The sequence below is a fragment of the Macaca nemestrina genome, chromosome 9 (assembly GCF_043159975.1).
Source record: "Macaca nemestrina isolate mMacNem1 chromosome 9, mMacNem.hap1, whole genome shotgun sequence".
Lineage (NCBI taxonomy): Eukaryota > Metazoa > Chordata > Mammalia > Primates > Cercopithecidae > Macaca > Macaca nemestrina.
In genome coordinates, this window is record NC_092133.1 from 6,287,804 (window position 1) to 6,302,514 (window position 14,711).

Below are 14,711 nucleotides of genomic sequence, written 5' to 3' on the forward strand. Positions count from 1 at the left end.
ATCACATACCCACTAACCAAAGCCCTCTCTTAAATTAGCAGCTGAAAAGAGACCCACGTGATCTGCAGCCCGAGAGCCCTGTGGGTTTGGTGATGGGGAAGCACTCAGCTGGGGCTCGGCTCAGCTCCTGTCTATCAGGACATACAGCCATGCACGGGACATGGGCACTTCCCATCCGGGCTCCAGATCAGACATATCAAAAACAACGTTTGAGGAAGAGGTACATATACTAATGTGTGTCACCAAGCACTTTAACAAAGCAGAATAGAAACAGCAGCGTCTGTATTTTACAATCAAGGATACAAACATAATATGTCAGACACCATGAGTGTTTTAAAATAACATTTTATTTTTCATTGTCAATGATTAACTTTTGAGTCTATTAGAAGAGTATCATGATTATAGTGAATAAAAAATATAGATGAGAGAATACAAATATTAGGTTATACAAAGTTAGTTTTTTAAAAATCATTGTCCACCAAAATTTTCAGGACTTTGGAGTTCTGAAAAAAAAATTTAATGTGTGTGTGTGTGTGTGTGTGTTTGTTTAACACTTGCGGCAGTTAAAAATTAAGAACACATATGGAGAATCATTTGTGGACGCCTATTATAATAAACAGAAGGACCACAAAAATTAAAACAAGTTCTAAGAACCGTCATATATACAAATTTCTGTACAGAATGAGGACAAAAACCGTTCCCCCAATTAAAACCAGCTCTTGTGGTACACACATTCTTTTTCAGAAAAGAACGAAAATTTATCTTCCTCTATGCACTTGTTTTTCCATTTGATTCAGTATTTTTAATGCTGTTTCCACCCCATAAATTAGTAACTGTTCAGTAGCTGAGAAATATCCTATTTTAAATTATGCCAGGGGAAATCAGGAGCTTCCCTGGAGGGGCTGAACTTCATTGTCTGATGCAGGCGGGAGACACACCTCAACCAACGAAGTCACACCACCAGCCGGAACAAGGAGGGGCTGGATAAAACATCCCATGGCAGTGAGGAGGATTCCTGTACATCGTCACTACACCGCTTCCCAAGAGTGAAGGCCTAGCCTCTCCTACTTGGCTGAGCTCAGGGCAACTGAGCTCTTTGCAAATGCAAGTCATTTGGCACAAAAAGAGAGAATGTTTGGGCAAGACTCAGATTCTCTCAGAGGCCCCCAACTCTGATAACCACAATGGCACATCCCGGGCCCATACCCACCTCCCTGACCCACCTTGCTCCATGACACTAAAGGCCACTCACTCCATGGTGAGAACTGAACTCCTCTGATGGAAAAGCAATTGCACGAAATGTTAACATCGCAGGCCCAATGAGGTAAACAGCAGACTCAGGGGACACGGAAGGAGAGGACATGGAGACGGGGGAGGGGCAGCGCACTCTTTCCAGACAGCCTTGCGACGTCACTGCACGATCCCGGAGTCCACCGATGTCTGCTTGCGAGTTGTCTTTGGAGGGGGAGGAGGCGGAGTTTTGCTGGGCAGTGGAGGTGGCAGATGCTAGAAAACATGAGGATGGGGAAGACGTTACATTACTGATGTCCTGACGGAAAAGAAGCCGTCTCCAGGTGGGGTCTGACCTGGCACAGCCTCTCAGCTGGAACCATCCTCTCCACGTGAGTTGGGCTCCATACTGTCTGACTCGGGGCTGCCAGGTCTGCTAGGCTCAAGACTGGGCTGCTATGGGCCTGGGCCTGGGCCTTTCTGACGCCTCTGAGCACTCTCCTACCGTCTGCTCGGTCCCTGAGAGGTACCATTGCCCTTTGCGTGGCCTTTTTAAATTTAGATGCTATCGACCAAGTTATCCATCTACTGTCTAAGGGATAAACAAGTCCTTAGAGGCACTCTCCAGGGGTGAGATGAGAGAACTTCTTTTGCTTTCTGAGCTTCGGGCAAAGGTTAGCAAGCTTTTCCTGGAAAGGGCTAGATAATAAATATTTCCAGCTTTTCGGCAGGCCACACGGTCTCTGTTGCAGCCACTGAACACCGCTGGTGTGGCCGAAAAGCGGGCATTGACGGTGTGTACAGAAAGGGGTGTGGCTGTGTTCCAAGAAAACTATTCACAGAAACAGGTGGCTGGTTGGCTGGCTTCAGCTCATGGGCATAGGTCACTTGAGATTCACAAAAAAGAACATTAATTTCCAATGTGAAGATAATAGCAAACCCCCTGCTGATGGGCCTGGCTGGAGTGTTACGACTGAGGGCAGCTGCACCCTATTGCTTTTAGGACCGTCATGCCCATCACACACACCTGATGTGCAGGAGACGCTCTGGAAATATGGGTCGATCAAATAGGAAAATGGATGAATGAGTGAATACATGAATGAGCGAATACATGAGTCAGTGGATAAATGAAGAAATGAACAGGTGAGTAAACAAAGAAATGAATGAAGAAGTGAACAGACCAGGGTAGGTGCGAGCATGCCACAGGCAGAGGAAGCAGACTGAACGCACAGAACACTATCATCTAACTTAAGGGTAAGGGTGGATTTTTAACAGCCTCTCAGTGTGGGTTTGCATTTAGCTGAATGTGAGAAAAGAGGTTTTCAAGGATAGACAGTGACGTAGTCGAGTCTCTCACTCATCGCCCAGATTTCCTCCTGATTCACAGACAAGTAAATACAAAAATGACCGAGTGCTTAACACAGAGAGGAGAATACACGTGGGAAAGTAAAACCGTTAAAGACATCCTATGAGTATATGACCTTATATTAAGGAAGGTCAAACAACAATGAAGTCTTTTTAAGGCTGGTTAGAACCGTTAAAAGAGCCATCTCTTTTGAGGTCTGATGAAACTGCTTGTTTACATGTGAAAGCCATACTGATAGGCCAATGAGGAGCAGGTAAGGACCAGACTAACACAGCCTGATACCAACACAGCACTGCAGATGACCTCTGTGCCAAATATGGGCATGTCAAAAGCTTACCACCAACAAGCAAAATGATAGCTCAGATTACTGACGGGAAGAGCTGTTTGGAAAGAAATGACAGCTTAGTGGCAACAACTAGAGACAGAGTTGCCCACAAGCCTGAGGCTGATCAATGAGAGTGACAGGAGGATATTGATCACACCCCCATCATGGCAGACGGATGATCATTATCCCAGAACAGCTTTCAGGGCCTGTGCAAAGGGAGGCACCCCAGGAAATGCAGCCGCTTCCGCCTAATGATGACATACTAACCAGCAGCATGTCACCTGAGCATGCGCTCAGGCTGCAAGTAAATTAACAAGAAACAAAGACGGAAGACACTTGGGTCATCAATCTAATTGAATTCACACCCCCTTTATAAATTGAGACAGAGCTAATCCATGTTATCCCTTACTTAATCAACCATATGTAGCAGCGGTAACCCACAATGGTGTATCCAAGAAATTGAGACAATAAAATGTTACCCCAGAGTTGATGTGTAACAAGACGAGGAAGTGGCTGTAATTCTTAAGTTTAGAATTTTCAGTTTACTAGTGTAGGGAGACTAGGGGGAACATTCCTGCCTTTCCAGTAAAATAAAGAGACAAAAACGTGACCAATTAACGTAGCTGTTAGGGAAACAATACTCCAAGCAACCCAGTATTCTTGCTAGACCCCCCGAACCTCGTTTTGCTCTCACAGTAGTTAGAAATGCCCGGGAAAGGTCAGGCTTCCATTTCTGCGGTGCAACAAGCCATCCCAGCCTGCGAGAAAGCGCTCTTCACAGGGGAACCTGGTGCCTCCTCCAGGACCGGTTCCTCATCAAGGCGTCTCTAGGGAGAGGCAGCCTGTTTAAATGGCACTTGGGTCTCGGAAGCGCAATCTGCCTCTTTGATATTAAAGATGACTGCTTGTTAGTTTTCTGATCCAAAGGGAATGATGAAATACATATGATGTACACAAACACCCTCTCTCTTCCACTCCTCTCATAAGGGATGTAATGATCTTGTGGAACACGCCGGGAACAAGTCTCCATAAAAAAAAGGAAAAGAAACAGCATGTGGGATTTATAGTGTTTATTAAAGAAAAAAAAAAAACAAACCCATGTCTCACCAGGATGAAAAAAACAGAGCCACCCAACAGTCTCCTGTTTTCAACGTTCTACAGGAGTTTTGCAGCCATATAATTACTGAGGCTGGATAGCAAAAAAATATGGCCAGCAGTCCAGATATGAAGAGGGATATTTTACTCTTCAGACCACACTAATTTAATTGTCAAAGGCTGTGAATAACATGGCCCGGGGAGGGCTGAGCCTGGAAGCAGAAGTTCCCGCCGCAGCTGAGTCAGTCACTGGCCCGCCTCCATCCCACTCATGCTGCCCTCCGCACACGCCTGGGCCCCACACGAGAGGATGGGGCTGGGACCCGCAGGGCTGAGTGATGCCCGACAGCATCCTTGAGAACCAGGAGAGGAACGGGGTAGATCTGAAAAGAATGTTTCTAGAACCGTCAACTGGTAACTGAGATGCTTGTTTCAATGGCTTTTTATGACTCCGACTAACATTGCACGGGCAGGCAGGCCCAGGGGCTGTTCGGCAACAGGCACGTCGGGTGGGAAGAATGACTAAAACGGTTGCTGGGAGGTACCAGCTTCAGGGACTCACACCAAAGAAGGGTTCCAGCAGGTTGCTTAGGCTTACAAAGGCCAGTGCTGCCAGAGGAAGCCAGGCTAGCACCCCCGAACTAGCACTGGGGAGGGCGCTCAGGGGTGGGGGCACAGTGACGGTGACTGTGCCCAGGAGCCAAACCTGGCTGTCCTCTGCAGTCTCTGTAAGGTGAGTGCCTGTCAACACCCAGGAGCTCCCAGCACCAGGTGAGGCTGCCTGGAGGAACGTTTGGAGATGAGAATGTTTGGAGATGAGCTTCTCCAGGGCCAAGCAGGTGTACAACAGGTGCCTGCCATACAGGGCGATACTGGCCAACCTCTTTAAAAAGTCAGACCTCTTGATAGAAAAGCTACTTCTCAAAAATCAAAATTTCATTAGAATTGCATTTCCAGTGGAATGATCTCCGTGGTGATAACCGATGACAATCTTGGAATGTCTATCCTCTTCCTCTTCCTCTTTCTGAGGCATGATATCAAAATGTGCTTTTTGATGCAGTTATTGATAATGACACAGAGCCACAGGTCTTACTCACCAGAGTCCTTACTGCTTTGATACCTTTTGCAAAATCAAACCCGGCCCATCATACATGGTTTTCCTCACGTGCTCACTAGTCCAAAGTAAACCTGCTAATATCTGGAATGAGGGACTCGTCCTACTTTGTGGAGGGGAAGTAATGAAAGCCGATGTTTCAGATTGCCGACTTACCCTCTGGTGTGGAGGTGGAGGTGGAGGTGTTGGCGAGCCCAGCAAGTCCTGGTTTTCCATCAAATTCCCGTAATCTGCCACGCTGCCTTTGAGAGGCAGAGGGGGTGGGACGTCGGCCACGTCCGCCCCCGTCATGCCATTCAGCTCCAAGCCTGGAAAACCGGGATTTATTTAAAATCGGCCCGACTTCCCCATGGAGCCTGACTGCTCAGGGTTCCCTGTTCCCTCCCAGACAGGCAGGCATGCTTGTCAACAGAGCAGATGAGGGCAGGGAGGGGGCGAACACAAAGGGTGGGACCCTCTCCCAGTGGCAATGTTCTAGAAAGAGAATAGCAAGTATCACATGACAACTAAAACCGGAGCATGAAGCAAGGCATACAGCCACTGTAGAAAGGGTGACGTTCACCACGGCCTCTTCTGTCCTGCCTCGGGCCCCCTCCCTCGGGCCCCCTGCCTTGGTGGAAGTTAAACAGCTGGGTGCCACAGGACTGTCTCCGCTGCTGCTGCTACTGCTTTCAAAGCCCAGCCAGGCCTCTACAGTCACCCCTGCAGTTATCACCTGGAGAGATTTGCTAAGCAAAGTCTAACACGGTGACCAGCCACCCAGCGTCCAATCTCTTTCCACAGAAAAATCCACAGTCGCATGAAATGAAGTTATTAGCTGTAGCAGTCACTGTGGCTGTTGCTTTAAATAAGCCAAGGGGAAGTACAATTGATTTTTAAAGTAAACTGGAAAAAATAGTCGTTTTCAAACGGAGGAATAATCATTAAGACAGGATATTTTCTCAACCCTTGTTGAGACTCTTAAAAATAATTTGTTTTCTTTTATATTAAGGAGAGAAAAATTGACATTTTTACTGATGAGTCTCTTTTGGAGTTTTCCACTAGGATCCGTCTCATGAAAAATCCTTTTTTAGGAAGATGCATCCTAGGAAGGGCACAGTGTCAGCTTAGAGGGCAGCTCTGCCATGGGGCTGAGGGAAATAAGCCTTCGGTGGGTGACTGTCTTCATGATTGCTGCCTATTTGTTTGCTATTATTGTGGTAAGATATATATGATATAAAATTTGCCATTTTAGCCATCGTTTAGGGGACAATTTGGTGGCATTAATCACGTCGGCCATGGTGGACAACCATCACCATGATGTATTTCTGAAACATTTCCATCACCCCAAATGGAATTCTGTAATCATTAAACAGTAACTTTCCTCCAGCTCCTAGTATCCTCTACTCTACTCTCTTTTTTTTTTCTTTTTTTTTGAGATGGAGTCTCGCTGTGTTGCCCAGGCTGGAGTGCAGTGGTGCGATCTCAGATCACTGCAACCTCTACCTCCCAGGTTCAAGTGATTCTCCTGCCGCAGCCTCCTGATTAGCTGGGAATATAGGTACACACCAACACACCCAGCTAATTTTTGTATTTTCAGTAGAGACGGGGTTTTACCATGTTGACTGGCTGGTCTGGAACTCCTGACCTTAGCTGATCCACCCGCCTTGGACTCCCAAAGTGCTGCGATTACAGGCCTGAGCCACGCCTTTCTGTCTCTATGAACTTGCCTTAGATCTTTCATTTAGGTGGAGTCATACAATATTTGTCCCTTTGCGACTGATCTATTTCACTTGGCATCATGGTTCTGAGGTTCGTCCGTGCTGCAGCACATGTCAGACCTTCACTCCTTTCTACGGCTGGGTAATATTCTATTGCACGGACATTTCTTTGGATGTACATTTTGTTAATCTGGCCATCAGTTGATGGACATTTGGCCTGTGTTTGCTTACTGGCTCTTGTGAAAAATACTGCTACGAATATTAAGTATCTGTTTGAGTCCCTGCCTTCAATTCTTTGGAGTACAGGCCTAGGAGCAGGACTGCCGGTTCATATTATGTTTATTCTACATTGAACTTTGGAGGAACCACTAAATTGTTTTCTGCAGCAGCAGTGATGGTGCCTGTTTTCAGTATTAAAATAGATTTTAAACACATTTTTAGAAAGATCATGTAGTAATAGTGTAAGGATGTGAAGATGCACCCTCCAAAGACATATCCAGTGCCCAGAAAGCTCTCCGCCTACTCAATTAAACTCACGCATCCACTCCTGGAGCCAGCCTCCCCACCCACTGACAGTCTCCAAAATCATGACTGCTCCCCTTTCAGCAAGAGGAAAATCAGGAGCAGAGGACAATCACTCACTGCCTTGCAATACCCTCGCCACAGGGCATGGAGCTCTCCTGCCTGGGACCCCTCTCTGTGCCACAGGAAGGAAGCAGAGTGGGCTCCCCAGTTCTGCTGCCATCCTCACCCCCAGCACCTTCTCCCTGCCAAGATTTCTCCTCTCTGCTGGCTCTGAATCCAGTGGTGAAAAGCTGTCTACCACTTAGAGTAAGTTGAGTAGAGTCTTTCCAAAATGCAGACCTCTTAGGGCTACCCAGAACCTCAGAATGTGTCTTATTTGGATTTAGGGTCTTTGCAGATGTCATCAGCGAAGGATCTCAAGGTAAGATCATTCTGGATTTGCAGTGGACCCTGTATCCAATGACTGCCGTCCTTCTAAGAGGAGAGGACACAGAGAAGGAGGCCACGTGAAGACAGGGGCAGAGAGGGGAGTGATGTGGCCACAGCCAAGGAGGGCTAGGGACTGCTGGGAGCCACCAGAAGCTGGAGGGAAGCCTGGGACAGGCTCTCCCTTGGAGCCACCAGAGGGAACCAACTTGGTACCTCCTTGATTTCAGAGTTCTGGCCTCCAAAACCTTCAGAGAACAGATTTCTGCAGTTTGGAGCCACTAGTTTTGTGGCAACTTCTAGGGTAATTTAAACATTGGTCAAAACTAGAAAAATAAGCTGTGCCCCTTAGCTGTTGCCAACTGCCTGGAGGTGCTTCTCCAGTGCACAGTCCTAGACACAAGCAGGCCCACGCCTCCTGCAGCTCTCTGTCCTGGGATAGGAAGTGGGGCAGTTCCACGTGCCTCACAGGTCCCCTCCACATGGACCTTGGGACAAACCCTGCACTTTCTGCCCCTCCAGTGCTGGAGACCTGGGCTCTGAGTTTTGGCCTGATTTACAAAAGTCCAGACTCTACAGCCTGTTCCAAGGGACACTCCCAGGAAGCCAGGTGTTTATCTGAACTCCCACCCTCTGCTGCAAAGGGAGGCAGGAAGCGCTTCTAACCTCAGAGCCTTCAGCCAGGGGAAGTCACAGAGCTATAGCACGATACGTATGTGCGGACTCTTCTACTTACTTGACTGCATGCTGAAGCTGAGCTTGGCCCTTGGTGTAACCGGAGGAGGTGTTTGCTGGCAGGACGGTGACGAGGGGGACACTGAGAAGCGCCTTTCGCTTCCAATGACGTTGATCACCTGGCTCTTCGGTCTCTGGGGCCGCAGAGGACTTATCTACATTGAAAGGAGAGAAAGAGCACAGTTAGGGTCTGTTATGGGCCGAGCTGCATTTTCACCTAAATTCCTATGTTGAAGTCCTGACCCCCATTACCTTAGAATATGACCTTAACTGGAAATAGGGTCTTTGCAAATGATCAAGCTGAGGTGTGGCCTGTTAGTGGGCAGATTGTAAGACATGAACAGGAAAGGTAGACGGGGGAGGAAACTCTGGAAAATCTCATGCCCCAGAGACCCCCACGAAACACACATGCTAGGTGTGAGCAGAGGGGAGGGGAATACCTAGGCAGGAGGGAGCGCCCTGAAACACCCCATAAGACACCCAGTAATTGCTCCCTCTGCAGCTAACCTGTTACAATGTAGCTGGCTACATGCTGATCAGGAGGGAAACAGGGCAAGGGGTTAATTCCTAAGAGACACACTCGCACAGTAAGTACAGATTTGACCGCAATACGACCTTCTTGGGGTGGTGGTAATGAGCAATGCTGCCATTAGGTAGGATTCCTATTGATCACTGAGCCCGAGTGTGCACATCAACTAGCAGCAAGGGAAAGTCCCACAAACCTGGGCGGGAACTAGGCAGGGAAAAGGTGGAGACTTAAGACAGCTGGGAAAATACACGAAGACAAAGGGAGAGGCTTAAGACAGAGGTGGGAGCTTAAATCAGTCCAGTATAAAAACCACAACACAGAACTCCCAGGGGCTGCTCTCCACAGGGTCAGCCTGCTCCTCTCCTGGAGTCTACGCTACTTTTATTTCCTTAATAAGCCTGCTTTACCTACTTTACTAATTTCCCTACTTTACTAATTGGTCTCTTGGCTGAATTCTGTCCTCTAAGACTAAGAATCAAGGACCTGCACACTTCCCAGTAACAGGTCCTAATCCAATAGGACACGTGACCTTATGAAAAAGGGAAGTTTGGACATGGACACGTGTTCCGTGGCAGAATTATTCCCAGGTGTGCTCAGCATGCTTTGGTCTCTTTGGTGTGTACCTGAAAGTCTAGGAACTGGCTGAAGGATTTTTGCTATTCCTTTCCTTTGCTGCTTCTCACATCCTAGGTCATTACCGGGCAGGGATTCTTTTTCTCTCCTTTTCAATGCATTTTTTCCTGCTCATCTCTGGCTTTTGGAGGCACTTGACTTTCCCCCACAGAAGCCCTTTCCCTGTTTGTTCCATCAGTAAGTTGTATGTATGTATTTCTTACAGGTTGCTCATCAGGCTTTGGGGAACAGGAGCAGTGACAGAATACTCTGAGGCAGGAGTAATTAGAAAACTTATTAACCCAGCCAAAAAGGAGGGGTCAAGGTTCTCCCCCAAGGAAGGGCAGGCAGGTGAGTGGGCAGCTCCGGCTTGGTGCTAGGTCTGGGGGCCTGGCGGATGGGCTGTGCTGGTTTGGGTGAGCAACAGAGCAGGTAGGCTTCAATGTCTGCCCCAGGAGGAGTCAGCAGAGCCAGGGCCAGTCTGGGGGTTACTGAGGCTGGAAGGAGGAAATGGGAACCAGGCTTGGGAGGAAGATTCAGGCCCTCTGGCAAATGAGTGACAGAGCCAGGCCAACAGGTCTATTTCCAGAACTATACTGTGCTGTCAGGGGAGCCAAGTGCCCAGGAGCTGCACCTCCTCTGAAGAAATGGCCTTGTTCCAGGCAGCAGAACTGCCGTGGGAAGTCGGGAAAGGCTGGGTGAAGTGCTGGGCCCTCTGAAGGCGAATGTGCTGGCAAGAGAGATTTGGGATCTGCTAAGGTGCTTCTCCTGGCTTCCCTGCATCCCAGGGCGGGCACATTCTGATTCAGAGAGCGTGAGGAGGCTGGCCTGCTGTGATGCAAATTGCAGCCTGGAGGCTCTGGCTGGAGAGGCTCAGCTAAAGGTCAGGAAATTGTTGATGATGCAAATCAAGTAGGAAACCAAACCCAGCCCCAGGGGTGAGGAGGGAAAACCTTGGCAGAAGCTGGGGTGCAGGGGAGGCCAGCATGGGGGAAGGGCAAGGAGGACACTACAGTAGGGGTAAGCGGGGGTGGGGGGGGGTGGGGAGGGTGGCTGGTGTTGTCCCCAGGGAATGGGTTGCTACTTCTGCTCCTGTGAACCTCCTCCCCACCTCCCCTGCAGCATGGCTGGTCACAGGCACGCAGTCGCCTGCTGGGAAACTTCAGGTGTCTGACTGTCCTCACAGACCTTGCCGGCACCCGTCCCCTGGAGGAGGTGGCCTCTGTGTAGACAGACAGGTTGCTGGGCTGGACCAAGAATAGGAAGCCTGTCCCCAGTGGGAGGTTCGGATGCCCCGCCTCCTGGTGCTGGAAGGCTCAAGCTGACACTGGGCCAGATGCTGAGAAGCGCCACCAATGTTCTGTGCTCTGACCCTGCTGAGTTCCTGCGGATTTGCTGAGGGTGCTACGGACAACCGTGGGGAAGCAGCCCTCGTGGTGCTGCCCCTAGCCCTGCTGTTTGCAAGGATCCTAGAAGGATGCTTGGGCCACCACAGGCAGGGACAGAAAATGCACTGTGCTGGCTCTGTGCCTGTCACGTGTGTGCTTGTGTCTTTGGACTTTTCACACAAGTCAGCTGTGATCAATCCTGCCACTTGGCACAACTTCTCTGAGGCCTCCAATTTAGCATCTTAAAACGGAGCTTAAATTAAAATGTATGAAAGACTTGCATAGTGTCTGGCACTAAGTAATATTCAAAAATGCTTCTGTTCATTCCCCTACCCAGCTACGATGTTTTGAGACTTGAGAAATCTACCTGGGGCTTGAGAGAAGGAGACTTCAGCCAACCTCTGGGGTGGTGGGCATCCCAACTTCCGAGAATAGCAGACAGAGCACGCTGTGTGGTCAGGACCCCCTCAATCTGCTGGAGGCTGAGCGTCTGGGTGCTTCGGGCCAGCCTCCAGCCAGTGCCCCCCGAGGCCTGACATCTCGGCCACCCTCACGGGAATTCTCCAGCCCCACTGCAGCCACAGGCCGCAGAGCAGCGCTGGCCTGCTGGACGTCAAGTCATGGCTGGGGGGTTTGCCTTCCACCTCTAGATAGCCAGGTAGCATGTGACTGCTTTCTGAGTGGCATGAAGTATAGACAAAACCAACTTTCTGGGTTTTAAGTTATAAACAAGCAGTGCAGTACGTCTAACCCTCTAATCATAGCCCGCTGGCTGCCCAGGACTGAGACAAGCAAACACCCATCCATTTCCAGGGAGGGCAGCTCCAATCCTGACTTCGCCTTTGAAACTGACAGCCCACGAGAACCCCTTCTTTATTTTTGTTTCCAACTACAGCCAGCACTTTCAGAATCAAGCTCGCTATGGAAGTGGGCTGTGCCTCATCTTTGCACTCACACTCTGATACAGCTTGTCTCCTCCAAATCTCATGTTGAAATGTTGGGGGTGCGGCCAGTGGGAGGTGTCTGGGTCATGGGAGCTGACCTCTCATGAAGGGCTTGGTGCTGTCCTTGCAGTAATAGGGGTAATGAGTTGGTTCTCATTCTATCAGTTCACGTGAGACCTAGTTATTTAAAAAAGCCTGGAACACGACCCCCTGCCCATACTCTCTTTCTCACCATGTGACATGTCTGCTCCCCTCCCCTGCCTTCAGCCAAGAATAAAAGCCTCCTGAGGCCTCACCAGAAGCCAAGCACATGCTAGTGCCATGCTCATACAGTCTGCAGAACCATGAGCCAGATCAACCTCTTTTCTTCATAAATGATGCAGGCTCAGTTATTCCTTGACAGTAACACAAAACAGATGAACACAGACTCCCAATGTGGTGTACTTCTGGGAGGATCAGCTCTCAGGCCCAGCCCCAGGATGATAGCCGGCTCCTCGGTTTCACCACCCTCACACGCTCACAACTGTGGAACGAACGAGACTCACTAGGACCTGTGTTTAAGGTCGGTTCAGCAACACGGGCCACGTGAAGTCCCTGTAAGTCCTTGTGAAAGACGGCCAGGAGACGGAAAGGTGGAGCAGATGAGACAGAGCAGGTACCCCAGGAGCAGGTGCAGCTGCTGGGGCCTGGTGGGAAGAGGTCTTTGGATTCTAGTTCCGCTGATTTTCACACTTGGGCTATAACTAGCTTAGAGTTCCAGTCAACAAGGGGCGAGGAGAAGGCAGTATCTGACACGCAGGACTGTTTCCTGACAACAAAAGGACTCCTGCTCATCTTCTGGGATGTTAGGACATGTGTAGGAAACAAGTCCAACAGAGCCAGCGCGGCAGAGCCTAGCAGCAGAGCGGCCCTGCCCCAGGCCCTGCGGAAGCTGCACCAATGCTAAGCCCAGCTCTGCCGCTCGGCTGTCCTATTGCCTTGGGACATTCCAGGTTAGGGAAGGAGGACCCAGGTTTTTGAGTTGCTAATTTATAACAAGTGCAGTCAGAGCCCACTGTCAGCCCTGTTGGCTACAGGTGGGGCAAAGGTAGGTCCCTGAAGCTACCACAGAGCGAGGGAAGATACCCTGTCAGGTTACCGTTTCCGAAAGGATCACAGCCTCCGACTGCTGCACGGAAATGTCGGTGGGTTTAAATTCTTTCTCAAATATCTCTTGATGTTTGCTGTTCCTTTTTTCCTTCTTCTTGTCCTTCTTCTCCTTCTCCAGGTCATCCTTGTCCAGCTTGTCCTGGGACCTGGAGTGCATTTTCTTTGGCAGGAGAGGCTCCAGAGCAAACCTAAAGGAAAGGTCAAAGATGTCTTAATAGGAGAGCAATTGCTTTCCACCCCACAGACACGTGTAAAGTCACTCACAATCCATCGAAGACATTTACAAGGAAAGCAATGATTTAAAAGGGAGGCCAAGGGCGACTTCAGATACACAGTCACCAGATGCAAGGACTGTGTTTCAATCCCAACACGGACAACTGTGAAAAAGATAGAACACTTAGCACGACAGGGCAAATGTGAAGTCTGACCGGATATTTGATGATGACATTAAGGAATTGTTCATTTACGATGGGAGGATGGTATTTAGGGTATATTTCAAAAGGGGAACCCTTGTCTTTTAGAGATTTATATAGAAATATTCTGTGTATTTTTTAATGGGGAAAAATGGACATCAATGCAAAGAAACATCTGCTACCTTAATCCTGACCAAGGCTCTATGATTACAGATAGACGGTTGTTTCCAGGTGAAAGCACTTTGCATGGCTTGGTCAGAAGCAAGCCAGGGCCAGCTCACAGGTGCTTGGAGATGCCCTGAGGTTTCCAGCTGGCAACTGAGCTGGAGACAGAAGACCTGCATTCTAGCTCTGCCACTTGTGGGTGACTCTTGATGTCCTCACAACCTCTGGCAGCTGTTTCACTTATAAAAGGGTATGAAGACACTACCATCCTTCTGTCTACCCCACAGCTGCTGTCAAAACACCTTCGTGGTTACGCCATGGAGTAAATGAATCTTAGGCTAGTTTCTAAGGCATGTACCAAAAGGTTAGTGTGCACGCACATCCACACACGATTGTGATTTGTCACTCCAACACAAGATTGGCATGTCCATCCTGTTTCTGGACCTAGAAGTCTTATCAGGAGGTGGAAGAAACTGATCCAATTCTAAGACTGGAGTCTCATCCCTAGAAGCTCCTGCTGTGAAGAGGAGTCAGGAGAGGCGGTTGAACGGATGAAGGCATGGGCCGGCCTGAAAAACCATATAGCATAACTCACATGGAAGGCAGGGCTGTTACTAGGATCTTACATTTTCAAAATATAACCTGCTCTTTGGAGCTCTGAGTCCTCACAGCAACTTCCAAACCTGACTTCCTTGACTGCCTGGAGAAGAAATTGGCTTTTTCAAGGGGAGCATGATTTCAAGAGAAGAAAATTTAGCCAGCCAGTCATATTTTCATCCTAGCTCTAGTTTCTCTTACATGTATTTCTGCATGGGACACTTGGAAGAAAGCCACTGTTCTCATTAAGAAGGCCATTGCAGGGCCAGATGCGGTGGCTCATGCCTGTAATCCCAGCACTTGGGGAGGCTGAGGCGGGTGGATCATTTGAGCTCAGGAGTTCGAGACCAGCCTGACCAACATGACGAGATCCTGTCTCAACAAAACATACAAAAGTT

At 49.0% G+C, this 14,711-nt stretch overlaps 1 protein-coding gene across 2 annotated transcripts in view; it reads right to left on the reverse strand.

Moving 5' to 3' along the window:
- Positions 1-330: 330 nt before the first annotated feature.
- Positions 331-14,711, reverse strand: part of LOC105470532 (dedicator of cytokinesis 1) — a 546,684-nt gene continuing 532,303 nt past the window's right edge. For both annotated transcript variants that reach the window (XM_011722623.3, XM_011722619.2), the window contains exons 49-52: positions 13,128-13,326; positions 8,518-8,671; positions 5,287-5,438; positions 331-1,506 (exon numbers count right to left, since the gene is read on the reverse strand). In XM_011722623.3, coding sequence (XP_011720925.2) covers positions 1,411-1,506; positions 5,287-5,438; positions 8,518-8,671; positions 13,128-13,326 — 601 coding nt within the window. In that variant the 3' untranslated portion in view covers positions 331-1,410. The remainder of the gene's footprint in view (positions 1,507-5,286; positions 5,439-8,517; positions 8,672-13,127; positions 13,327-14,711) is intronic.